The sequence below is a fragment of the Caenorhabditis elegans genome, chromosome V (assembly GCF_000002985.6).
Source record: "Caenorhabditis elegans chromosome V".
Lineage (NCBI taxonomy): Eukaryota > Metazoa > Nematoda > Chromadorea > Rhabditida > Rhabditidae > Caenorhabditis > Caenorhabditis elegans.
This window is the reverse complement of record NC_003283.11, coordinates 18524258-18549840: the sequence shown is the minus strand read 5'-3', so window position 1 is coordinate 18549840 and position 25583 is coordinate 18524258. Positions and strand designations below refer to the sequence as shown.

General features: G+C 37.9%; 2 protein-coding genes, 3 non-coding genes and 1 pseudogene across 7 annotated transcripts; 4 read left to right on the top strand and 2 right to left on the bottom strand.

The window, feature by feature from the left end:
* Window positions 1-738: 738 nt before the first annotated feature.
* ints-5 (Integrator complex subunit 5) lies at window positions 739-15888 on the bottom strand. Of its 2 annotated transcripts, NM_075224.7 has the most exons (15): window positions 15816-15888; window positions 15451-15697; window positions 15259-15365; window positions 13504-13748; window positions 12251-12485; window positions 11904-12039; window positions 10805-10987; window positions 10371-10587; window positions 9330-9444; window positions 8909-9232; window positions 8030-8237; window positions 6748-7112; window positions 5808-5998; window positions 2031-2349; window positions 739-1035 (listed from the first exon to the last, which is right to left on the bottom strand). In NM_075224.7, exons 1-15 carry the CDS (start codon window positions 15876-15878, stop codon window positions 817-819), a joined length of 3174 nt encoding a protein of 1057 aa, NP_507625.2. In that variant the 5' UTR covers window positions 15879-15888; the 3' UTR covers window positions 739-816. The 2 variants fall into 2 exon arrangements, 1 of the variants encoding a protein (NP_507625.2); NR_070171.1 differs by lacking the exon at window positions 8030-8237 and having other exon boundaries at window positions 817-1035; window positions 15816-15878.
* Window positions 15889-19962: 4074 nt separating this feature from the next.
* Y51A2D.23 lies at window positions 19963-20449 on the top strand (annotated as a pseudogene). The gene is made up of 2 exons: window positions 19963-20212; window positions 20298-20449. Coding segments are annotated over exons 1-2 (402 nt in total).
* Window positions 20450-20684: 235 nt separating this feature from the next.
* Window positions 20685-25081, bottom strand: hmit-1.2 (Proton myo-inositol cotransporter hmit-1.2). The gene is made up of 6 exons (NM_075223.6): window positions 24719-25081; window positions 24283-24486; window positions 23517-23870; window positions 22521-23102; window positions 21616-21956; window positions 20685-21092 (listed from the first exon to the last, which is right to left on the bottom strand). The coding sequence occupies exons 1-6, from the start codon at window positions 24945-24947 to the stop codon at window positions 20961-20963; spliced, it is 1842 nt and encodes a 613-aa protein (NP_507624.1). The 5' UTR covers window positions 24948-25081; the 3' UTR covers window positions 20685-20960.
* Window positions 22082-22186, top strand: Y51A2D.34. Its single transcript, NR_070170.1, has one exon. It is a non-coding gene; the product is annotated as an Unclassified non-coding RNA Y51A2D.34 (non-coding RNA).
* Window positions 23251-23367, top strand: Y51A2D.31. Its single transcript, NR_070169.1, has one exon. It is a non-coding gene; the product is annotated as an Unclassified non-coding RNA Y51A2D.31 (non-coding RNA).
* Window positions 24634-24777, top strand: Y51A2D.25. The gene has a single exon (NR_070168.1). It is a non-coding gene; the product is annotated as an Unclassified non-coding RNA Y51A2D.25 (non-coding RNA).
* Window positions 25082-25583: the final 502 nt, after the last annotated feature.

Genomic DNA, 25583 nt, shown 5'->3' with positions numbered 1-25583 from the left:
TCAGGCCCAAAATTTCAAAAAGTTGCTTTGTGCCTTGCTTTTACCAGCAGTTGGTGATCTTCAACGTGGAATCCGATTGAGGAGGCAATTTTGGGAAATAATCAGCTTATTGGCTGAAATTTCTAAAATTTAAACCGAAAACTTGGCCCAAATCTGGGAATTTCGAAAAATTAAGCTCAAATTCGAACTCCGCGTGGTAAATTACCCCCTACCCACAATTTTCAGAATTTTTGTGCAAAATCCCGTCAAATCTGGTGCCAAGTTCGCAAACACCACGCTACAGTAACCCAAAACACCCGATTTGACGACATTTTGCACTAGAGCTCTGAAAATCCGGGTTCAGGGGTAGTTTTTGATGGAGAATTCGAATTTCGACTTGAAAATCTGGAATTTTAAGTTTGAAAGTACTGAAATTTCGGGTTTCGACAATCTGGAACAAAAACTTGGCCCAAACTGGAAAATTTTGCAAACCTGAGCTCAAATTCCGATTCCCCGCGCTAAATAACTCCTAACCCCCGATTTTCAGAATTTTTGGCCAAAATCCCGTCAAATTTGGAGCCAAGTTCGCAAACACCACGCTACAGTAACCCAAAACACCCGATTTGACGACATTTTGCACTAAAATTCTGAAAATTGCGTGCTAGAAGTGATTTTTCGCGTAGAATCTGATTTTGAAGTCAGATTTTCAAAATTTTGAAGTTTGGACCGAGATTTTAGGAAAAATTTAATTTTTTTTTAAAGATTAAGTTTATAAAAACAAATAAATAAATAAAAATACAACAAAAAAACAGCGAGATTCGGGGGAAAAGTCGAAAACTATTCAACTTTGCACAATTTCAGAAATTCAAATTCCAACGGGAAAATTTTCGGGAACAAGTGGGCCGAGTCGGGCAAATGATTTTGAATGATAATTCTAAAGACAGAAGTATTGATTTTATCGATTGATTCTTTTTCGGCGGGCAGGCCCTCGTCAACGTCACCGCGTAGAATTTCCATGTGATATGTGTCGATTGTGGCGGTATTTAGCTGACGGACCTGGAAAAAATTCGGAATTTTTTGGACAAAAAAAAAAGACATTTCTGACTTTAAAACTTGAAAATTCCGAAAAACCAGGTGAAAATTTGAATTCTCCATCCCAAATTCCCCCCCCCCCTTAGCGCAGCCCAATTTTCAGAATTTTAGTGCAAAATTCCGTCAAATCTGGTGTTTCGGGTTACTGTAGCGCGGTGTTTGCGTAACCCACACCTGATTTGACGGAATTTTGCACTAAAATTCTGAAAATTGGGAGTTAGGGGTAATTTACCACGGGGAATTCAAATTTGAAGTTATTTTACCAAAATTTTGATTTTTGGGCCTAAAATTTCGGCCCAAAATTGTAAAATTTGGATTTTCAGGCCCTAATTTTCAAAATTTCGAAAAATAAAATTTAAATTCGGATTCCCCGTGAAAAATTACCCGGAAACCCCAATTTTCAGCAACTTTGTGCAATTTTGCGTCAAATCTGGTGTTCCGGGTTACTGTAGCGCGGTGTTTGCGGACTTGACACCAAATTTGACGGAATTTTGCACAAAAACTCTGAAAATTAAGGGTTAGAGGTAATTTGACACGGTGTATTCGAAGTTGAAGTTATTTGGCCGAAATTTTGCTTTTTGGGCCTAAAATCTCGGCCCAAAATCATAAAATTTGGATTTTCAGGCGCTAATTTATAAAATTTCGAAAAATAAAGTTCAAATTCGAATTCCCTGGGTCAAATTACCCCTAACCCTCAATTTTCAGATATTTTGTGCAATTTTGAGTCAAATCCGGTGTTTTGGGTTACTGTAGCGTGGTGTTTGCGGACTTGGCACCTGATTTGACGGGATTTTGCGGGAAAATTCTGAAAATCAAGGGGTTCGAGGTAATTTTCCACGGAGAATTCAAAAATCGGCTCGAAATTTCAAAAATTTCGAGTTTGGGCCAAGTTTTTGGCGGTGCGGAAATCAAAATTTGGGTCAATTTTCAAAAATTTTCGAAATTTTTCCTATTTTTACCACAAAAAATCGCCAAATCTCGACGAGCATCAAATGTGTCTCATGACACGTGGAGAATTGTTCCAAATCGCAAATCGGCGCCAGTCTGCCGGGCAAAATCCCGCCTTTTTGCGCCAAAAACACCCAGTTTTGTAGCTTTTGCCGCGTTGGCTCGGAAATTGCTACGTGTTCGGGGAATTTTTCGGTATCGTTGAGCAGCACGGCCAACTTCGACTTCATGATAGGCAGGCAGTAGGCGAAACTTCGAGTTTCGGCAAGAATACGCAGGATTCCGTCGGAGAACGGCGAACGGGCGATGCGTTGGGCGATTTCAACGTGTCTGGAATGGTTGGTTTTTTGGTGAAAAAATTGGAAAAAAAATCGATTTTTTTTCGAATTTTTCATGAAATGTTCGAAAAATTTTGAAAAAATCGATTTTTCTGGAAAAATTTTGAAAAAATCGATTTTTTCGAAAAATTTTGAAAAAAATTGATTTTTCTGGAAAAATTTTGAAAAAATCGATTTTTTCGAAAAATTTTGAAAAAAATTGATTTTTTTGAAAATTGTTGAATTATCGATTTTTTTCGAAATTTTCATTAAATTATCGATTTTTTTTTAAAAAATTTAGAAAAAAATCGATTTTTTCGAATTTTTCATGAAATTTTCGATTTTTCTGGAAAATTTTTGAAAAAATCGATTTTTTTTGAAAATCTTTGAATTATCGATTTTTTCGAATTTTTCATGAAATTTTCGAAAAATTTTGAAAAAATCGATTTTTTTGAAAAATTTAGAAAAAAAATCGATTTTTTTGAAAATTGTTGAATTATCGATTTTTTTTCGAATTTTTCATGAAATTTTCGATTTTGTTTTTGAAAAATTTAGAAAAAATCGATTTTTTCGAAAAATTTTGAAAAAAATCGATTTTTCTGGAAAAATTTTGAAAAAATCGATTTTTTCGAAAAATTTTGAAAAAAATTGATTTTTTTGAAAATTGTTGAATTATCGATTTTTTTCGAAATTTTCATTAAATTATCGATTTTTTTTTAAAAAATTTAGAAAAAAATCGATTTTTTCGAATTTTTCATGAAATTTTCGATTTTTCTGGAAAATTTTTGAAAAAATCGATTTTTTTTGAAAATCTTTGAATTATCGATTTTTTCGAATTTTTCATGAAATTTTCGAAAAATTTTGAAAAAATCGATTTTTTTGAAAAATTTAGAAAAAAAATCGATTTTTTTGAAAATTGTTGAATTATCGATTTTTTTTCGAATTTTTCATGAAATTTTCGATTTTGTTTTTGAAAAATTTAGAAAAAATCGATTTTTTCGAAAAATTTTGAAAAAAATTGATTTTTCTGGAAAAATTTTGAAAAAATCGATTTTTTCGAAAAATTTTGAAAAAAATTGATTTTTTTGAAAATTGTTGAATTATCGATTTTTTTCGAAATTTTCATTAAATTATCGATTTTTTTTTAAAAAATTTAGAAAAAAATCGATTTTTTCGAATTTTTCATGAAATTTTCGATTTTTCTGGAAAATTTTTGAAAAAATCGATTTTTTTTGAAAATCTTTGAATTATCGATTTTTTCGAATTTTTCATGAAATTTTCGAAAAATTTTGAAAAAATCGATTTTTTTGAAAAATTTAGAAAAAAAATCGATTTTTTTGAAAATTGTTGAATTATCGATTTTTTTTCGAATTTTTCATGAAATTTTCGATTTTGTTTTTGAAAAATTTAGAAAAAATCGATTTTTTTGAAAATTTTTGAATTATCGATTTTTTCATGACTAGCGGGCCCTGCGGGCCCGCCAGTTGTAGGGGGTGTAAGGCGAGTCCCCTTGCCGGGCGTAGGCTCTCGGCTTCGCCTCGAACCTGTTAGAGGGTTCGTGAAAATTTCAGTAGGTCAATGGGAGTCTTCTTGTTTTTTGAGTTCGGTTTGACCAAAAACAGATGCACCCGATGAATCAGTTAAAGCTGAGTTTTGATTGATTGAAGTTTTAGGAGGGTTTATATTGGGGGAGACGTACCCATATTTTGTATAAAATCGAGTATTTCTATTCGAATCCCGATTACTCACAAAAAACAAAAAAGTTCGTCAGTTGGTAGAATTGAACCAACTACCAAAATTTCTGCAGAAATACGCACTAACCACTCGGCCATGCGGGAGACTCCTCAAAATGGGATGGAGGGAAGAAAATTTTCTGGAGGAAGTCGTCTTTCGATTCCGCTTTCTTCAATTATGACTATTTGGGGAAAGACGTTCGAAAACCGTTTATCACTGATAAGTCAGCGGGAAACCTATTTTTTGAAAATTTTATTACAGGATTGTACTCATTATTGAATTCCCGAAAAGGAGACGTACAGTTGAGGGCTATATCTTGTACACAGACAGATGTATAGAAAAAAACAAGTTTTGGCCTGAAAATTAAAAAAAATAATATCTCTTGGCAGAGCATTGCTAACGCGACGAAACTTCATCTTCCATTAAATAAAATCAAAAACTATGAATTAAAAATACATTCCGCGAAACTTTAGTGGAAAAAATGTTCAGGGGACCCAGGAAACCACTCCCCCCAGTACAAAATTTTTGAATTATTTTTTTCTTGAAAAATTTTCCCACTGAACTTTTTACAAATTTTATATGTCTCGATGCGTCTTGATGAGACCTACACGTCATTTTTTAGAAAACTAAGAAAACTTGAAAACTGACCGAGTTATGATTGAAAAAGTAAATTCGCAAAAATGGGAAAGTGTGCAAAATTTGGCACTTATTCGTCTTGCTCGGCCGACTCATAGAACTTTTTCTAATTCTGAGTGAAAAATCGTGTTCAGCGTACTTTTGTACGTGGGGTAAACAAAAAAAATATCAAAAAAGATGAAGTAGAACTTGAGATAATGACGAAAAACTACTTTTTCGGAAAACAATTTTTTTTTGGCAAAATGCCATTTTTTGGCCTTTTGTTTTATCACAACTTTTTCCATTTGCACTTATGAACTCAAACTTTCTTTCAAAAAATCAGTCTCTCTGAGTAGTATCTTGCACAGAAATTTGAAACAAAACCGAGCAAAACCCGAATTTTAATTCAATTAAAACATGCTTTTTTGGGGGTAAAAAGAGCAACAAAAAATTTTTTCAAACTGGGGAAAGCCGCCCTGGGCTCAGTTTTGCTCCGAACTTAGTGCCGTTTTCTGCTCCACCGTGGGGCAAAATATTTCTAGTAGGATTTCAAATATTAGAACATGAAGTCACACGGCTCTGGAGTTATTAATGAAAACGTAGTGTGACATTTTTTCGCAAGCCAAAAAAAACGCGAAAAAACGCGAAAAAGGGGCGGAGTCTGTACACTCGGCATTTATTAGAGGCTGCTTGGCAGAAATTTTAGATGGAAATTATCAATTTTTAGCAAAATTTTGAAAAAAATCGATTTTTTCGAAAAACTTTTTTTCGGATTTTTTAATGAAATTTTCGAAAATTTTTGAAAATTGTTGGGTTATCGTTGTTTTTTTTCGATTTTTTTAAATTTTAGATCGAAATTATCGATTTTTACAGAAAATTCGGGCATAAACAGTTTTATGTTTAAAAAATTGGATTTTTTTCAGAAAAAAACAAAAAATTTCAGGAATATCGATTTTTCTTCAAGTTTATTGATTTTTTTTTCAAAAAAAAAATATTGATAATCACGTGTGGAAAAATGTCTAAATATAAATTTGTTTTCAAAAAATCTTAATTTTTTCCAAATTTTGTCAAATTTTTCCAAATTTTTTCAAATTTTTTCCGGCCAATTTCCAGAATATTCACCGATGAATAAATTCGGCTTCACTATCCCATTCATCGAATCGCATATCACTCATAAGTGAATCTTTGCAGATTGTCTGCAGTAGTGCCTGAGCCAGGTGCTTACTGCATCCGATACGAATTTCCAGCTTTCCGGAAGTACACATTAGGCGGATGGCGTCTAGGACCACGTAGACACGCTGTGTAGCGTTTTCCTGAAAGAAATTGAAAATTTTGAAATTTGAAAAAAAAAAATTTTTCATAAATTTTGAGTTTGAAGTGCAGAAATTTTAGATTTTTTCCCATTTTGACTCTGGAAACTTGGCTCAAACTCCTGATTTTCGCGAAATTAATGTGAAATTTGAATTCGCAGTTGCAAATTACCCCTAAACCGATATTTTCAAAGGTTTTGTGCACTTTTGCGTCAAATCCTGTGTTTTGGGTTACTGTAGCCCGGTGTTTGCGTACCAGACACCATATTTGACGGGATTCTGCACAAAAATTATGAAAATCAGGGGGGTTCGGGGTAATTTGCCACGGGAAAATCGAATTTGAACTCAGATTTAAGAGATTTCGGAGTTTGGGCCAAGTTTTAGGCTTGAATTTTTGAAAAATCTGAAATTTCAGCACTTTATGCCGAAAATTTCGAAAAATTGAGTCAAAATTCGAATTCCCCAGCCAAAATTACCAATAATCCGCTGTTTTCAGAGCTCTAGTGCAATTTTGCGTCAAATCTGGTGTTTTGGGTTACTGTAGCGTGGTGTTTGCGTACCCGGACACCAAATTTGACGGGATTTTCGACTAAAATTCTTAATTTTGGAGATTAGAGGTTATTTGATACGGAGAATCTGAATTTCAACTCCAAATTTCAAATTTTAAAAGTTTGGGCCAAGTTTCTGGCACCACGAAACTCAATTTTCGGCGATTTTTCAAATTTTGAGGGCAAAAATCGATAATCCCGTACATTTTCCACAGTAACCGGGTCCTCGAGAAGCCGCCGCCGCTTCAACTGTCCCGTATGAAGCATTGCCAACGCGGAATCTCGCATTTTCAGCGATTTCAGCTGTCCGATCACAGATGGTCCATCGACAAGCTCCTGCATATCCAAAATCCGGCCAAGACCCTGAGTTTCATCTAAAAGTTGCTCCAAGCCGTGATCGATGATGGGCTCGTGGAAGAGTTTTTTCGCGTCCGCGTAGCACGACTGGACGAAAATTTGAACAAAAACCGGCGAAAAGCGGGAAAGTTGCGGGTCGAGGTGGTTTCCGAACAAGAAATATAAGCACTGGGCACGGAGCTCCTCGAAAATCACAATTCCATCGGGAAGATCTGAAAAATTGCAAATTTAGGCTTATTTAGGCCCGAATTCGGATTTTCTAGGCCGAAAACTAGGCCCAAACTGTAAAATTTTGAAAAACCAATGCGAAATTCGAGTTTCCCGTGTCAAATTACCCCTAAACCACGATTTTCAGAGTTTTTGTGCAAAATTCCGTCAAATTTGGTGTCAAGTCCGCAAACACCTAGCTACAGTAACCCGGAACACTAGATTTGACGCAAAATTGCACAAAATTCCTGAAAATTGAGGGTTAGGGGTAATTTGGCCCAGGGAATTCGAATTTGAACTTTATTTTTCGAAATTTTGAAAATTAGGGCCTGAAAATCCAAATTTTATGACTTTGGGCCGAGATTTTAGGCCCAAAAAGCAAAATTTCGGCCAAATAACTTCAAATTCGAATTCACCGTGTCAAATTACCTCTAACCCTTAATTTTCAGAGTTTTTGTGCAAAATTGCGTCAATTCAGGTGTCAAGTCCGCAAACACCAGGCTACAGTAACCCAAAACACCAGATTTGACGCAAAATTGCACAAAGTCGCTGAAAATTGTGGGTTAGGGGTAATTTGGCCCAGGGAATTTGAATTTGAACTTTATTTTTCGAAATTATAAAAATTAGGGCCTGAAAATCCAAATTTTATGATTTTGGGCCGAGATTTTAGGCCCAAAAATCAAAATTTTGGTAAAATAACTTCAAATTCGAATTCACCGTGTCAAATTACCTCTAACCCTTAATTTTCAGAGTTTTTGTGCAAAATTCCGTCAAATTTGGTGTGAGGTCCGAAAACACCGCGCTACAGTAACCCGGAACACCAGATTTGACGCAAAATTGCACAAACTCCCCGCAAATTGAGTTCTCGGGGTAACTTTTAGCGTAGAATTCGAATATTTCATTAGTTTTTCGATATTTTCACCTCTTCCAACCAACAAAAGCGCATTTTTCAGCAAAATCGCGAATTGTGCCATCAATTTGTACATCTGAGACAGTGTGATCACCATTTTTCGCGAATTTTTCACATTTTGATCGGCGGCGGTGCGGCCGGTGCTGTTCGATTGGCAAACGCCTTCTATCAGTTTGGTGACCAATCGATAAATTGTTATCACTTCGGAGAGCTTGTTGGCCTGAAAAAATGGGTAAATTAACTAAATTTTAGGCTTTTAGGTCTGAAATTTTGAAAAATCATGTTGAAATTCGAATTCTCCATCCCAAATTACTCCGAAACCCCAATTTTCAAGAATTTTGTGCAAAATGTCGTCAAATCCGGTGTTTTGGGTTACTGTAGCGCGGTGTTTGCGGACTTGACATCTGATTTGACGGAATTTCGCGCTAAAATTCTAAAAATTGGGGACTAGGGGTAATTTACCACGGGGAGTTCGAATTTCACATGTATTTTGCGAAAATTTGTAGTTTGGGCCAAGTTTCATAAGTCAAAATGGGCAAAATCTGGATTTTCAGAACTTTAAGCTCAAAATTTTAGATTTTCAAGTCGAAATTCGGATTCCCCACCAAAAATTACCCCTGAGCCCCGATTTCCAGAGCTCTAGTACAAAATGTCGTCAAATCCGGTGTTTTGGGTTACTGTAGCATGGTGTTTGCGTACCCGGCACCAAATTTGACGGAATTTTGCACTAAAATTCTGAAAATTGGCGGCTAGAGGTTATTTTTCATGGGAAATTCGAATTTAAACTCAAAATTTCAAAATTTTGCAGTTTGGGCCAAGTTTTTGGTGTAGAAAGTTGATTTTCAGTCAATTTTCAGCCGCTTTTCTGAATTTTTCCAATTTCCAACGAACTTCCTGCAGTTCCCAGCAAATTTTGACGGTATTCGTCAAAATCGTGTTGAGCACCGAACCAATGTGCTGTCCCGGATACAATTTCCAGAATCCGTAAGAGTTTTTCGGTGCGGCCGGCGCCGTGTGCAGTTCCCAGTCGAAAATCGTTCGGAAATTGTGCAAAAGGTTCATGTGAACGTGGATGCTGTCGCGTTTCAGCGGGGATTCCGGGTCGAACGAGAAGGCGATGAGCTCGCGGAGCCCGCCAAACTCTGCCCACATCTTGGCTAGCATTTGTGGGTAGAAGGGTACGGTAGCCGAGAGGTAGGCCATCAGGATTTCCAGCTGAAAATTGGGGAAAAATCGATAATTTTGGGCGATTTTACTCGAAAAATCGATAAAAGTCGGCTGTTTTAGGCCAAATTTCGGGATTTTTACCAACTTTTTTGGAATCCCCGAAATCTGTAGTCATAAGGAAGCGGAGAGCAATTTCGGCGGCTTTTGATTCGTCAAAAGCGATGGAAATCGCGTGGAGATGACGAATTATTGATGAAGTCCTGCAAAAATTGAAATTTCTAGATCGAAAACTTGGCCCAAACTTCGAAATTTCGAAAATCTAAGCTCAAAATCGGATTTCCCGTGGTAAATTACCCCGAAACCCCAATTTTTTAGAATTTTAGTGCAAAATCCCGTCAAATTAAGTGTCGGGTACGTAAACACCGCGCTACAGTAACCCAAAACACCCGATTTGACGACATTTTGCACTAGGGCTCTGAAAACTGAGATGAGGGGGTAATTTACCACGGGGAATCCGAATTTGAACTCAGATTTTCGAAATTCGGAAGTTTGGGCCGAGTTTCATGGTTTGAATTTGGAAAAATCTGAATTTCAGGCTTTGAAACTAAAATTTTCAGATTTTCCAGTTGAAATTCGAATTCCTCACGCAAAATTACCTCCAGCCATCAATTTTCAAGAATTTTGTGCAAAATGTCGTCAAATCCGGTGTGTTGAGTTACTGTAGCGTGGTGTTTGCGTACCCGGCACCAAATTTGACGGGATTTTGCACAAAAATTCTGAAAATCAGGGGTTAGGGGTAATTTGCAACTGCGAATTCAAATTTCACATTAATTTCGCGAAAATCAGGAGTTTGAGCCAAGTTTCCAGAGTCAAAATGGGAAAAAATCTAAAATTTCTGCACTTCAAACTCAAAATTTCAGATTTTCAAGTTGAAATTCGAATTTTCCACTGAAAATCACTGCAAACTACCAATTTTCAGCGATTTTGTGCAAAATTGCGTCAAATCCGGTGTTTTGGGTTCCGTAGTGCGGTGTTTGCGTACCCGACACCAAATTTGACGGAATTTCACGCGAAAATTCTGAAAATCCCGGCGTAGGGGTAATTTGCAACGGAGAATCCAAATTTGAACTCAGATTTTCAAAATTCCAAAGTTTGGGCCAAGTTTAGGCCGAATTTTCTCGCGTACATTTGCAAATTATCAGTGCAATTTTTCGCCGAATCGATAATAAATTGGAGTTTTTCGCCGGACGAGTAAAGCTGAATAGCCGGGTGTAGTGACGAGCACTTGTAGCCTCCAGCCGAGTGAGCAATTCGTATAATACGGCTAATCATCACGTCGAGCACCGGGAAGCAGTCGGCTCGGATTTTCTCGTTGGATTCTCGAAATTCCGGCAGATTTTCGCCTAAAAAGTTGGAAAAATCGCAAAATCCTACGTAGAAAGTTGCGATTTTTTTTCTGGAAAATTTCAGTTTTTTGGCTCAAAAAATCGGAATTTTCGGTAAATTCTCGAATTTTGGCTCAAAAAATCAGTTTTTGGCTCAAAAAATCAGAATTTTTCGAAAATTCTCGATTTTTGGCTTAAAAAATCGGCATTTTTCCAGATTTTCGCCTAAAATTACCCTCAAAAACTGCGGGATTATAGACGAGCTCGACGAGCAGCTCAAAAATGATTCCATGAGTGATTGGGTCGACGTCTTCCACAATTTGTTTGATAAAATCGGAAAATGTGATTGCCGGGAGTATTAGGGACTTTTCGACGGTTTGAACTTGTCGAATTGCACGAATTACGTTGAATGGGGTGACTGGAAATATTTTTGAAAAAATCGGGAAAAAATCGGATAAAAAAACGAAAAAACGTGCAGTCAGGCACGTAGGCAGGCAGGTAGGCAGGCACATAGGCAACGTGTAGGCAGGCAGGTAAGTAGGCAGATATATAGGAGGCTAGGTAGGTAGGCACTTAGGTAGGTAGCTAGACAGGGAGGCAGATACATAGGCAGGCTAGGCAGGCCTGTAGGTAGGCAGGTAGGCCTGTAGGCAGGCAGGTAAGTAGGTAGGCAGGCTAGGCAGTTCAAAGGCAGGCAGGTAGGCGCTCAGGTAGGTAAGCGAGGCACGTAGGCAGACACATAGGCATCGTGTAGGCAGGCAGGTAGGTAGGCAGATACATAGACAGGCTAGGCAGGCTAGCCATGCTAGGCAGCCAAGGCAACTTAATGGGAGGCTAGGGAGGCATGTTGGTAGGTAGGTAGGTAGGTAGATAGGTAGGCAGGCAAAAATGTAGGTAGGCAGGTAGGCGCTTAGGTAGGCGGCTATCAAGGCAGCAAAACCAGGAAGGCAAGAAAGCAGGCAGGTAGGTAGGTAAGTAGCTAGGCAAGCAGGTGGGTGTGTAGGCAGGTAGATAGGCAGGCTAGGTAGGTAGACCTCAGGCAGGAGGGTATCAAGGACGCTAAACTAGGTAGTCAAGCAGGCAGGCAGGTAGGTAGGTAGGCCTGTAGGCCTGTAGGCACGTAGGTAGGCATGTAGGCAGGCATTAGGCAGGCGGGTACCAAGGCAGCTAACCAGGTAGTGTAGCTAGGCATGTAGGCAGTCAGGCAGGGAGGTAGGTAGGCATTAGGTAGGCGGGTATCCAGGCAGCTAAACCAGGTAGTCAAGCAGGTAGGGGTAGGCAGGCACGTAGCTAGGCAAGCAGGCAGGCAGGTAGGCACGTAGGCAGGCACGTACTCAAATGACAATTCGTATTGACCAAAATCTGCAAAGTTTTCAGCGAGCACGTGACGAGTTTGAAGAAAAAGGCGAATCCGAGGCGATTTACCGAGCCGCCGCCTCGGCCTGCCGCCGGCTTGAAGTCGAGACTGTCCTGCAAAATTGTATAGTTTGTAGTCTTTGTAGTTGTAGTTTGCACTACAAAGACTACAAACTACAAAAATTTCAACTATGTTTGGCCGATTTTTGGGTCAAAATTTTGCGAATTTTTCGATTTTTGGGTCAAAATTTTGCGAATTTTTCGATTTCTGGGTCAAAATTTTGCGAATTTTTCGATTTCTGGGTCAAAATTTTGCGATTTTTACCACAATAAGCTGGCTAACGGCCTCCTGCAGCTCGGGATTCCGTTTTTGCATCAAAAAGTTGAAAACGTCGGAAATCGCGCGAAATTTGTGCTCGTACTCTGTCTGAATAATGTTCAACACGGCCGGACCGCCCGTTTGGACCGTTTTTCGGCTTGAAATTTCAATGACGTAGGTGCGGAATTGCTCGGCACCCGATTCCAGTAAATGTGTGATGATTGAGCCTTGGAGTAGGGTTCTGAAATTGTAAAAAAATTGGGAAATTTTCGGATTTAGACCCCAAAAATTCGGTCTTTTTAGGCCGACGAAAACTGGGCCCAATTGGTAAAATTTTGAAAAATCAGTGCGAAATTTGAATTCGCCTTGGCAAATTACCCCTGACCCTTGATTTTTAGAATTTTAGTGCAAACTTCCGTCAAATCCGGTGTTTTGGGTTACTGTAGCGTGGTGTTTGCGTACCAGACACCATATTTGACGGAATTTTGCACTAAAATTCTGAAAACTGGGGTTAGGGGGTAATTTACCGCGGGGAATTCGAATTTAAACTTGATTTTTCGAAATTTCAAAAGTTAGGGGCTGAAAATTCAAAATTTTCAATTTTGGACTAAGAAATTAGCCCAAACCTGAAAATTTTGGAAAACTAATGCAAAATTCGAATTCACCGTGCCAAATTACCTCTAACCCCCGATTTTCAGAATTTTAGTGCAAAATTCCGTCAAATCAGGTGCCAAGTCCGCAAACACCGAGCTACAGTAACCCAAAACACCAGATTTGACGACAATTTGCACAAGAGCTCTGAAAACTGGGGTTAGGGGGTAATTTACCGCGGGGAATTCGAATTTTAACTTGAAAATCCGAAATTTTAAGTTTAAAGTGCTGATTATTCAAATTCAAGCCAAGAAACTTGGCCCAAACCTTAAAATTTTGGAAAACCAATGCTAAATTCGGATGCTCCATGCCAAATTACCTCTATACCTTAATTTTCAGCGTTTTAGTGCAAAATTCCGTCAAATTCGGTGTCGGGTACGCAAACACCACGCTACAGTAACCCAAAACACCAGATTTGACGGAAAATTGCACTAAAGCCTTAAAAATTGGGATCTAGAGGTAAATTTTAGCGTAGAATTCGAATTTTTGACGAAAATTTGGCTAAAATTTTGGTTTTTCACGAATTTTGGGTCAATTTTGGCCAATTTTTGGCGAAAATTCACCATTTTTTGGCTAATTTTCAACGATTTTTGGCTCAATTCACGCACGCAATGTGAAGCCAAATCCAGCTAAAGTGTTGTCCGTGTCGTGAAGCTTCAAAAAGAGCCCGCATACAGCCGACAGAGTTCTGAGCCAACGATGACGTCACACAAATGCTCAGAAGGGAGAGAAGCTTGTCGATGACGTCATTCGATTTCCAGATTTGAAGGATTTCAGCGTTTTGTTGAGCCGGAAGCATTGCGGGGCGGCCAGCGTTTTTCGAAGAGAGCTCGGAGCATATTTCACAGAGCCACTGCAAAAAGATATGAGGTTTTTTTGGCCTTTTTGTGGGCTTTTTTGGGCTTTTCCGGCTTTTTTTGGACTTTTTAGGCTTTTTTAAGGAATTTTTAGGTTTTTTTTTTAGATTTTTAGGCTTTTTTTGTGATTTTTAAGCATTTTTTTTGGGATTTTTTGAATTTTTAAGGCTTTTTTAGGAGTTTTTTAGGCTTTTTTTTTGGGATTTTTTGAACTTTTAAGGCTTTTTTAGGAGTTTTTTAGGCTTTTTTTTTGGGATTTCTAGGCTTTTTATTTTTATTTTTTAGGCTTTTATTTTTATTTTTTAGGCTTTTTATTGGGCTTTTTAGGCTTTTTTTCAAGGGATTTTTAGGCTTTTTATTTTTATTTTTTAGGCTTTTATTTTTATTTTTTAGGCTTTTTATTGGGCTTTTTAGGCTTTTTTTTTGGATTTTTAGGCTTTTTTTGGGTTTTTTAGGGTTTTTTGAATTTTTAAGGCTTTTTTAGGAGTTTTTTAGGCTTTTTTAAAGCGATTTTTAGGCTTTTTTAAAGGGATTATTTAGGCTTTTTTAAAGGGATTTTTAGGTTTTTTTAAGGGATTTTTAGGCTTTTTTAAGGGGCGGCCAGTGTTTTTCGACGAGAGTTCGGAGCATATTTCACAGAGCCACTGCAAAAAGATATGGGGTTTTTTAGGCTTTTTAGGCTTTTTTTGGGCTTTTTTGGGTTTCTTAGGCTTTTTAAGCTTTTTTTTTGTTGGACTTTTCACCCTTTTTTTTTTGGGATTTTTAGGTTGTTTTTGAGGGATTTTTAGGCTTTTTTTTGGGCTTTTTAGGCTTTTTTGGATTTTTAAGCTTTTTTTCGGATTTTTTAGGCTTTTTTTGGGGTTTTTTAGGCTTTTTTTTTGGGGTTTTTTTGGGGTTTTTTTGGCTTTGTTTTTGGGCTTTTTAGGCTTTTTTTTTTTTGGATTTTCAGGCTTTTTTTGGGATTTTTTGGGCTTCTTTGAAGGGATTTTTAGGCTTTTTTAAAGCGATTTTTAGGCTTTTTTTTTGTTGGATTTTTAGGCTTTTTTTTTTGGGATTTTTAGGCCAAAATTCGATTTTTTTTAATTAAAAATCGAAATAGGCCAGAATTTGAAAAATTCCCAAAAAAACATTTTTTTTTTGAAATTTTTTTTCACTTTTTTAAATTTCGCAAAAGTGAACCTTTCTAGACTGCAAACTACAAACTACAAACTACAAACTACAAACTACAATCTACAAAATAATCAAATCTTGTCAAAATTATAGTTTGTAGTTTAGAATTCTGCATTTTTTTTTCGGATTTTGGTTCGATTTTCTCTAGTTTTTGGGGTTTTTGGCTTTTTAGACTACAGACTACACACACTACAAACTACAATATTTTTGTAGTTTGTAGTCTGGCACCTATACTACAAACTACGGTTTTTGGTCAGGTTTCTGGGAAAAAAAACGATTTGAGGGTAATTTTTCGTGAATTTTCCATATTTTTCACTCCAAAATTAAAATTTTAACCTGCAGACACTCTTCTAGACCACTATTTCCATCGGTTTCCGCGAAAAATTTCATATAAAAATCCAGTAGTTCACACGTGGCTTCGTTGACGATGGTGATGTTGGAAACTGCAAATTTTATCGATTTTATGGATTTTGGATCAATTTTCCGGGTTTTTCGGGTATTTTGAGGTGATTTTTTATGATTTTTTACCCTGTTGCACATTTTCCTGCGCGTTGAACCAGTGATGAGCGCTCTCGTGGATTAAAAGGCCCGTATAGTGAAAAACTGTGGGTCTTGACGCTGGAAATGCTCGAAAAACGTCGATTGCCGGCTTTACAAGTGCCGATTTGCGTTTTTCAGCCGCAAAACATGCGCGGCTCCGATAGATTGACGTCAAATCGCCGAGACACGCGATTTTGTGGAATTCCTCGAAGATTTGCACGGTTTCCGCGTATTTCTGCAATAAAATCGGCGGTTTTTGAGGTTAAATTCGGTGGGAAATGTGTATTTTTCCCCCTGGGAGCCGTAAAATTAATTTTAAAAAAAGGTATAAATTCAATTTTCGCCGATTTTACCTCATCCAGCCGTGCTTTTTCGATACTTTCCACAGATTTTGGCAATTTCGGTTTGTTTTCCATTGAAAATCACCTGAAAAACGGTTTTATTTTACAAAAATCGCGTGGAAATACGAAAAAATGATTTAAAAATAAATTTCGTAAATCCACACAAACTCTGCGCCTCCACTCTCTCGCGCGTAGCAATGAAGCGCGCTTGCACTGCAAATTTTTCACTGATACGGTTTCAAGCGTCGGAATAGCAGAAGACTGAATAATTTTGTGGCAATTATAATATTAATTGGAAAGGGAAAAAATTAGCTACATTTTGAGTGGCTTGCGATAAAAATTGATAAAGGGGGAGCTGAGAAAATCGATAATCACAGTATTCCAGACCTACGACAAATATTTATTTATGATCTACTCTTCTTTAATTTCAATTTCGTCCCTCTTTCATTTAACGCGGCATTTTTTTGCTCAAAGTGAGGAATTGTTCGACATTTTTATTCATTTTTTCCAATGGGTGGCTAGAGTACGGCTGTTTTTTGTACTTTGCACAGCATTTGCTCTTTTTTTGTGATTTTTCTTCTTCTTGAGTTGCACAAATGCTCCACCGCAAAATTTCGCGACTTATAATCGATTTTAAGATAAACGTATAGTACCCCCCCCCCTCCTTTCATTTTTTTTCGGATTTTTATTCCGAAAAATTGCAAAAATCCTAAATTTTCTCCCTTTTCCGTAAATTTTTATGAATTGAAAACCAAACAAATCGATTTTTTCCACGCAAAAATACTCCCATACCCCAATTTTCTGCGTTTTAGTGCAATTTTTCGTCAATTCTGGTGTCTTGGGTTACTGTAGGCTGGTGTTTGCGGGCCAGACACCTGATTTGACGGAATTTTGCACTAAAACTCTGCAAATGTGGGTGTAGGAGTAATTTTGCATGAGAAATTCAAATTTTTCAGTAAAAACCGAAATGGTTAATATAAAACTGTAAAAAACAGCTGTTTTTCCGAAATTTTCGAAAAACGTTCAAAAAATGAGTTCAAACTTAAATTTTTTCGAATTTCGAGCTAATTTTCGGTTTCCTCGTGCTAAATTACCCCTGGCCCATCTATTTTCAGCGTTTTAGTGCAATTTTTCGTCAATTTTGGTGTCTTGGGTTACTGTAGGCTGGTGTTTGCGGACTTGGCACCTGATTTGACGGAATTTTGCACTAAAACTCTGCAAATGTGGGTGTAGGAGTAATTTTGCATGAGAAATTCAAATTTTTCAGTAAAAACCGAAATGGTTAATATAAAACTGTAAAAAACAGCTGTTTTTCCGAAATTTTCGAAAAACGTTCAAAAAATGAGTTCAAACTTAAATTTTTTCGAATTTCGAGCTAATTTTCGGTTTCCTCGTGCTAAATTACCCCTGGCCCATCTATTTTCAGCGTTTTAGTGCAATTTTTCGTCAATTTTGGTGTCTTGGGTTACTGTAGGCTGGTGTTTGCGGACTTGGCACCTGATTTGACGGAAAATGGCACTAAAACTCTGCAAATGTGGGTGTAGGAGTAATTTTGCATGAGAAATTCAAATTTTTCAGTTAAAAACCGAAATGGTTAATATAAAACTGTAAAAAACAGCTATTTTTCCGAAATTTTCGAAAAACGTTCAAAAAATGAGTTCAAACTTTAATTTTTTCGAATTTCGAGCTAATTTTCGGTTTCCTCGTGCTAAATTACCCCTGGCTCACCTATTTTCAGCGTTTTAGTGCAATTTTCCGTCAATTCTGGTGTCTTGGGTTACTGTAGGCTGGTGTTTGCGGACTTGGCACCTGATTTGACGGAAAATTACAGGGTGAGTCAAAATTATGGTAAGTAGTTCCCGTGCTCCATACATTTTTCCAGAAACACAAACAACTTCTAACTATACACATTTTATTCACCGTAAAAAACACTATAGAAAAACATTTTAAAGTTCGAAAATATCTCCATTAGCAGCAACACAGGCCTCCAGACGCCTAGGGAACGAGTCGACTGTGGCGCGCAAGTAGTTGATATCCAGCTCGTCCCATGCCTTCTTCAGTGAATCTTTCAACGAATCGATATTCCTATGCGGTTTTGAACAAGCTTTTGCTTCGAGGACACTCCATACTGAGTAATCCATCGGATTGAGATCCGGGGATGACGGTGGCCATTGATTGAAAGCGATGAAGTCCGGGAAGTTGCTTTCACACCATGCCTGAACGTTCTTGTGCTTATGAGCAGGCGCCCCATCCTGCTGAAAAGTCCATTTTGTTTTTTTGAAATGCTTCTTGACCCAGGGCATGAGTTCCGTCTTCAACATATCTAAATAGTTGTTTCCGTTAACTTTTATCCCTTGTGGAACAAAAATGAGTGGAGTCTTTCCATTAGCAGTGATTCCGGCAAAGACCATGATTCCTTTCGGGTAACCAGTACGCTGAACGCGGGAGTTTGGCTGAGTTTTTGCATAAACTCGATCATTTTGCGTATTAAAAGACTGCTCAATGCAAAATATCTTTTCGTCGGTGAAAAGTACCTTCCTGTGAGCTCCATTTCTGAATCTTCGGAGTAGATTCATGGCACGGTCTTTTCTCTTGATTTTAGCAGCTTCAGACAGAAATTGACAAGTAGATTTTTTGTAAGCCTTCAATTTCAAGTTGTTTTTTACCATTCGGCACAGAGAACTTTGCGAAATTTTCAATTCTCGGGCCATCGCACGGACCGACCGCCCGGAGTTGTGACGGAAGCGTCCACGAACTTTTTTTATCATCGCTGGTGTAGTGACTGTGGGGGTCTTCCGCGTCCGGATCTATCGGAAAAGTTGCCGAGCTCCTTGAACCGTGCAATGGTGGTAGAAACAAGTTTTTCAGACACTTTGAGCCGTCGAGCAATGCTCTTCGCCGCGACACCATTCCTATGAAAACGAACGATGGGTTCACGCATGGGTGACGCTCTCATACCTGCGAAAAAAAAATTATTTTTTAGGAAAAACGATGGAAAAATAAATGAACAAAACACGAAATAACTTAATCAATTAATTTTGGCGGGGAGACCCGAACCACAGAACTTTCGCGCGCGCGCCTCGACTTACCATAATTTTGACTCACCCTGTACACTAAAACACAGAAAATTTGGATGAAGGGGTAATTTTGCATGAGAAATTCAAATTTTTCAGTTAAAAACCGAAATGGTTAATATAAAACTGTAAAAAACAGCTATTTTTCCGAAATTTTCGAAAAACGTTCAAAAAATGAGTTCAAACTTTAATTTTTTCGAATTTCGAGCTAATTTTCGGTTTCCTCGTGCTAAATTACCCCTGGCTCACCTATTTTCAGCGTTTTAGTGCAATTTTCCGTCAATTCTGGTGTCTTGGGTTACTGTAGGCTGGTGTTTGCGGACTTGGCACCTGATTTGACGGAAAATTACACTAAAACACAGAAAATTTGGATGAAGGGGTAATTTTGCATGAGGAATTCAAATTTTTCAGTTAAAAACCGGAATGGTTAATATAAAACTGTAAAAAACAGCTATTTTTCCGAAATTTTCGAAAAACGTTCAAAAAATGAGTTCAAACTTTAATTTTTTCGAATTTCGAGCTAATTTTCGGTTTCCTCGTGCTAAATTACCCCTGGCTCACCTATTTTCAGCGTTTTAGTGCAATTTTCCGTCAATTCTGGTGTCTTGGGTTACTGTAGGCTGGTGTTTGCGGACTTGGCACCTGATTTGACGGAAAATTACACTAAAACACAGAAAATTTGGATGAAGGGGTAATTTTGCATGAGGAATTCAAATTTTTCAGTTAAAAACCGAAATGGTTAATATAAAACTGTAAAAAACAGCTATTTTTCCGAAATTTTCGAAAAACGTTCAAAAAATGAGTTCAAACTTTAATTTTTTCGAATTTCGAGCTAATTTTCGGTTTCCTCGTGCTAAATTACCCCTGGCTCACCTATTTTCAGCGTTTTAGTGCAATTTTCCGTCAATTCTGGTGTCTTGGGTTACTGTAGGCTGGTGTTTGCGGACTTGGCACCTGATTTGACGGAAAATTACACTAAAACACAGAAAATTTGGATGAAGGGGTAATTTTGCATGAGGAATTCAAATTTTCTAGTTTCAAACCGAAATGTTTGATATAAAACTGTAAAAATAGATATTTTATTGCAGAAATACGCGAAAACCGTGCAAATCTTCGAGGAATTCCACAAAATCGCGTGTCTCGGCGATTTGACGTCAATCTATCGGAGCCGCGCATGTTTTCCGGATGAAAAACGCAAATCGGCACTTGTAAAGCCGGCAATCGACGTTTTTCGAGCATTTCCAGCGTCAAGACCCACAGTTTTTCACTATACGGGCCTTTTAATCCACGAGAGCGCTCATCACTGGTTCAACGCGCAGGAAAATGTGCAACAGGGTAAAAAATCATAAAAAATCACCTAAAAATACCCGAAAAACCCGGAAAATTGATCCAAAATCCATAAAATCGATAAAATTTGCAGTTTCCAACATCACCATCGTCAACGAAAAAGCCACGTGTGAACGAACTACTGGATTTTTATATGAAATTTTTCGCGGAAACCGATGGAAATAGTGGTCTAGAAGAGTGTTGTAATTTTCAAGTAATTTGACCCGAAAAATCGAAAAATTCACGAAAAATTACCCAAAAAACGGGGGATTTTTCAAGAAAATTGACCAAAAACCACCCAAAAATCGAGATTTACTGGAAAATTCAAACTTTGATGAATTTTCAGCAATTTTTCTGCCCATATATATGAAAGTGTGTTTGGGAATCTATATACCTCCGATATATTCGAATATGTTTATATATTCTGAATCGGATCTTTTTGCTCAATTGGTTCAATGTAACCTTGGTGGGGGGGAATGCCTTTTAAAATTGAAAACTTTATTTCCAAACTGACTGAAAATGAAACAAAAAACAACTGATTAAGTGCTATTCTTCGATTGGATTTGCAAAAAGTGTGCAAAAATCGAAGAAAAATGAGGGTATAACACATGAAAATGGCTAAAAATGATAGATGGTTTAGTTCCACAGGAACGAGGAATATATGGTAAAGCACAAGAAATGAATCCCGTTTTTTTTTGTTGTTGTGAAATTGTGATAAGATTAGGCCTGAATTGGGCCTATTCTGAGGGGGGGAAAATTACATAGTTATAGTCTCAGTGGACAGGGAAGTTGACGAGTTTTTATCTTTGTCGGATGCTGCGTCCAGTTTTGCTTGACGAGCTTGCATGGCGATGTTGCGTTGGCGTTTGTTCATGAACAGCATTTCAACCTGACATTTTATGAATTTTCGAAGAACAACGTCACCGTGGGGCAAGTTGTTAGTTAAAAATTCGAATTCTTTGGTAAATTTCCGTTAATTTGACACCCATATTGGTTCGGAGAATTTTGAATTTCAGGCCAAATAGGCCGGATCTAGGCCGTTTTAGGCCTGAAAATTGAATTTTGTATGTTTTGCTATAGAAAATGCTATTATTCTAATATTTTGCCAAGTTAAGACTCGTCTTGCCTAGGTCCAGCATTTTTGAGATTTCAGGCCAAAATAGGCCAGTTTCAAGCCCAAACACTTATGTAGTCAGTCAATATCGTTGTCAAATCAACGGGAATTTGAAAAAAAATTAAGTGATTTTGAATTTTTCAAGTAAGAATTTTTCAGGCTCTAGTTTAAAAATTGAAAATTCGAAAATTTTCGAAAATCTATAACTTTATCGATTTTAAAGCTTTTTGACTAATTTTTTCAAGATAATCTTGAAAATTACTTGATCTAGTCGGCAAAAATAAAACCTAACGCTTACCTCGTCAATAGAATATCCAGTAGTCTCGGGAACCAAGAAGTAGATGAAAATGAATGCAATAATGGTAAATATGGCGTAAAGCCAAAATGCACCATATTTTGTTATAGCGTGTGTGAGTGAAAGATATGTCAGTGCAATGATTAGGTTGAAAACCCAATTAGACAAAGTACTAATCGATACACACGTCGATCGGGCCCACATCGGATAGAACTCCGAGTTGAGGACCCATGGCAGGGAGGTGAAGCCACAGGAAAAAGTGAGCAGGTAGACACCCATCATGACAATTGGAAGGATTGTGTACGATGTGGTGCAGTGATGTTTTTGCCAGACATACGAGGTTGCTGCAAAAAAATTGAGTTTTTTTTTCGTAGAATTTTGATCAATATAGGTGATTTTTTGAGTAACGGAGATTTCTACAGTCGTTTTTAGTATGAAATTCGTGATCTACGAAAAAATTCCGTCAATTTGACACCCATATTGTCTATGTTCAAAAATAGTGAGCTTTCAGGCCCAACTAGGCTTGATTTAGTCCGGTTTTAGGCGTTAACTTCAAAATTTTCGAAATTTCAAATTTGACATCAAACAATTGTCAATTTCAATTCAATTTTGAATAATATCCAAAAATTTTTGAATTTAGGCCAAAATAGGCCCAAATTAGGCTTTGTGGCTTGAAAGACAATTTTCGATTTTCGAATCTTAATTTTTTTGACTTGTTTGTTAATTTAGCATCGATATTGTATATTGTTTACGTTTTCAGGTTTTGAATGTTCAGGCCAAAATAGGCCAATTTAGGCCGGTTTTGAGCCGAAAACTGATGTCCCAGAATATATCCAATATGGGGGTCAAATCGACGTAAATTTTCACGACAAATTTAAATTTTGTACTTAAATTCTTGTCAGGCGTACCATTAGGGAATGATGAGTTGCTCTTGTCCAATCCATTCGTGCACAAGCCAGTAGACGAGTATAAAGTGACGTCATTGTGATCTACAGGCAGGCAGAAGCCAGTTCTAGTCTCCGAATCTTCACAGAAACCGCAGTGCTCCGAAGTTACACAGCTATCACAGTTGCTCAGCATCAGGCAGGACTCGGCTTCTCCATTTGACTGATAATTTCCGGCGAGCAGGTAAGCCGAGCGGTCGAAATTTGGAGCAGAATCGTTGCCGACGAGCAGGAAGCTTACACCGATGAGCACCAGCGAGACAACGACTCCAGCACAAGAGAAGAGGAAAAGCTTACGGCGGCCTAGTTTTTCGATGAAGAACATCGGAGCAAATGGGCCGATCAGGTTGCAAATCGATAAAATCACGGAAATCCAGATTATAGTGTGATAGTTTTCAATTCCAGCACTTCTGATGATGTCGGCGGTGTAGTAGAGGATTGTGTTGATACCGGCAAGCTGCTGGAAAGCCTGAAGCATGGATCCGATGAAGCAGGCCTTCAGGACGTGTGGCGTCTTGAGGATTCTCCAGATTACCGGGCCAGATTCTGCAAAGTTTGACGGTTTTTCGTGGATTTTCATCTCGAAAATCTGAATTCTCATCGAATTTTGGTCAAGAGGTTTTAGGCCAAAACGGGCCGTTTTAGGCCGAAGTTGGGTCCGTTTAGAAAAATTTTGAACATATGAATCGAATTTTCTCTGGATTTTTTTATTTGACACCCATATCGGCTAGGTTTGAAATTTTCGGATTTTGGGCTGAATTCAAGCTGAATTCAGGCCGAATTCAGGCCCAAAGCTAAGCTTTCAGAGGGGAGGAGGTTAACAATGTTACGAACTGAAATTCAGATTCTTGTTGTAATTTCGTGAAATTTGACACACACATTTGGTCTAGGTTGGAAACTTTTTTGACATTCAGGCCGTTTCAGGCCGTTCCCAAAATGTGAATTTCAGCCCAAACTAACTTTTCTCTTCCTCCATTTGTTTCTGGCGTTCCTCGGCGTAAGTCTTAATCTCGGCCAGCTCGTACTCGATCCATTCCGTATTTCCTCCGTAGATTTTCTCCAGAACCTGCTCGGCTTGCTCGGTGTGTCCGTTCTCGTACAGCCATCTTGGGGTCTCTGGCAAGAAGATGAAGCAGACAAATTGGATCAGAGCTGGAATTCCGGCGAACGCGAACATGAGCCGCCATCCGATGGTGTAGGGTTCCCAGTAGCTGAACACACCGCCCATGATGTTCGCGACGACTTGTCCAAAGCTGATCATCATTGCAAAAGCTGATACGAGGGTTCCGCGCACGTGTGTTGGTGAAGCTTCTCCTGCAGACACGAAAAAATGTAGCAATCTAATCAAGTTTTAACTCAAAAATTCGGATTTGTAAAGTTTTTCCTGTTAATTTGACACCCATATCGACTATGTTCTGAAAAACTAGTCAAGCGGCCCGAAACGGCCCACTTTGGCCCGAAAACTTAATATTCAAAAACTGACTGTATATGTGCGTTGTTTTAGTGTAATTTTTCAGAAAGTTGTCCTCATAACGTTTGTTTGCTGAGAAATTAAATTTTGGGCCTAAAATCGGCCCAAAACGGCCTACTTTGGCTTGACAATTGGAGTTTTCAGAATACAGGCAATATGGGGGTTGTTTCAGGCTAGTTTTTCATGGAGATTTCAAATTGTTTAATGATAAATGGCTCAAAAAAAATCTCCAAAGTTCAAATTTTCCAATCTTACCGAGGTACACAGGCACCACCATTGACGCGAATCCAATACCAACGCCCAGGAAAATTCTACCAATAAGCATTACGATTTTTGTCCAGGCAACGGCACAAATAACGGCTCCACAAACAAAAATCAGAGTTGAGCCGATGATAATTGGCTTACGGCCGTAGCGATCCGAGCCGGCTCCCGAAAACCAGGCGCCAACGGCTGCCATACCTGAAATTTTGTGATTTTATAAATTTTTTGTAATAGCTAAATAGTTAAGAAACTTGAAAAACTAAACGTTTTGCAAAAATCTCGAAAATGAACAAAGTTATGAATTTTCGAAAAAAAAAAATTTTTTCGAAAATTTTTTTTTTCAAAAATTCGTAACTCTGCCAGTTTTCAACATTTTTGAACCATTTTTTAAGTAGAAAAATACGACGAATTTTTTCGAAAATTCACTAACCTGGTGTAATACTGACAATCACTTCCTTCCACACAGTTCCCATAGGCTTGAGCCCGGGAGCTTCTGGCACGTAGAGCATAGCGGCCGACACCACAGAGGTATCATACCCGAATAGGAAGCCACCGATGATGGCGGCAGAGCCCAATAAGTAGACGAAAAAGCCTAATTTTGGGTTTTTCTCAGGCCTAGGCCGGCCTGATTCAGACACTTTGAATTCCACGGCAACCATTTTTAGTTAGAAAATTTCCCGAAAAAAAATCAAAAAAAAATTTTTTTTTCTATTTTTTTTTCTGGATTTCGAGTTTTCTAGAGAATTTTTTATTCAAAAGAAATAATGGAAAAGTGGAAAAGTCTGAAAATCTGAAATTCCCAGCGATTTCCGCAGGTTTTATACAAAAAAAACTGAGCTTTTAGGCTCCGCCCACCGGGATACGCCCCCCGCCGCGGCGCCAAAGTCCAAATAAAAAACGGAAACTTTTAAAAATGCAAAATTGAACAAGTTAATCATATTCAAATCGGATTTTTTTTTTCGGGCCGCGCGTACAGTTCTTTGGTGACCTGATTATATGCCCCTGCGCCGTACAGTTGATCACTTTTTTTGGACCGGTTTCCCGGCGGGGGGGTTTCCTTTGCTGGCGATTTTCAAAGGTTAGGATGTCAAAAGATCGCTGGTATGAGGTTTTGGTCTTGAAATTTTTTTTTTACCGAATTTTCAAAAATAGTATGGTTTTTACATTTTTCAAGATACCAGCCGTTTGAACGCGCTAAAAAATTGAATTTCCCGCCAAAAATTATTTTCAGAAATTTTAAATTTCCTGCCAAAAATTATTTTCTCAAAAAAAAAACTTGAATTCCCGCCAAAAAT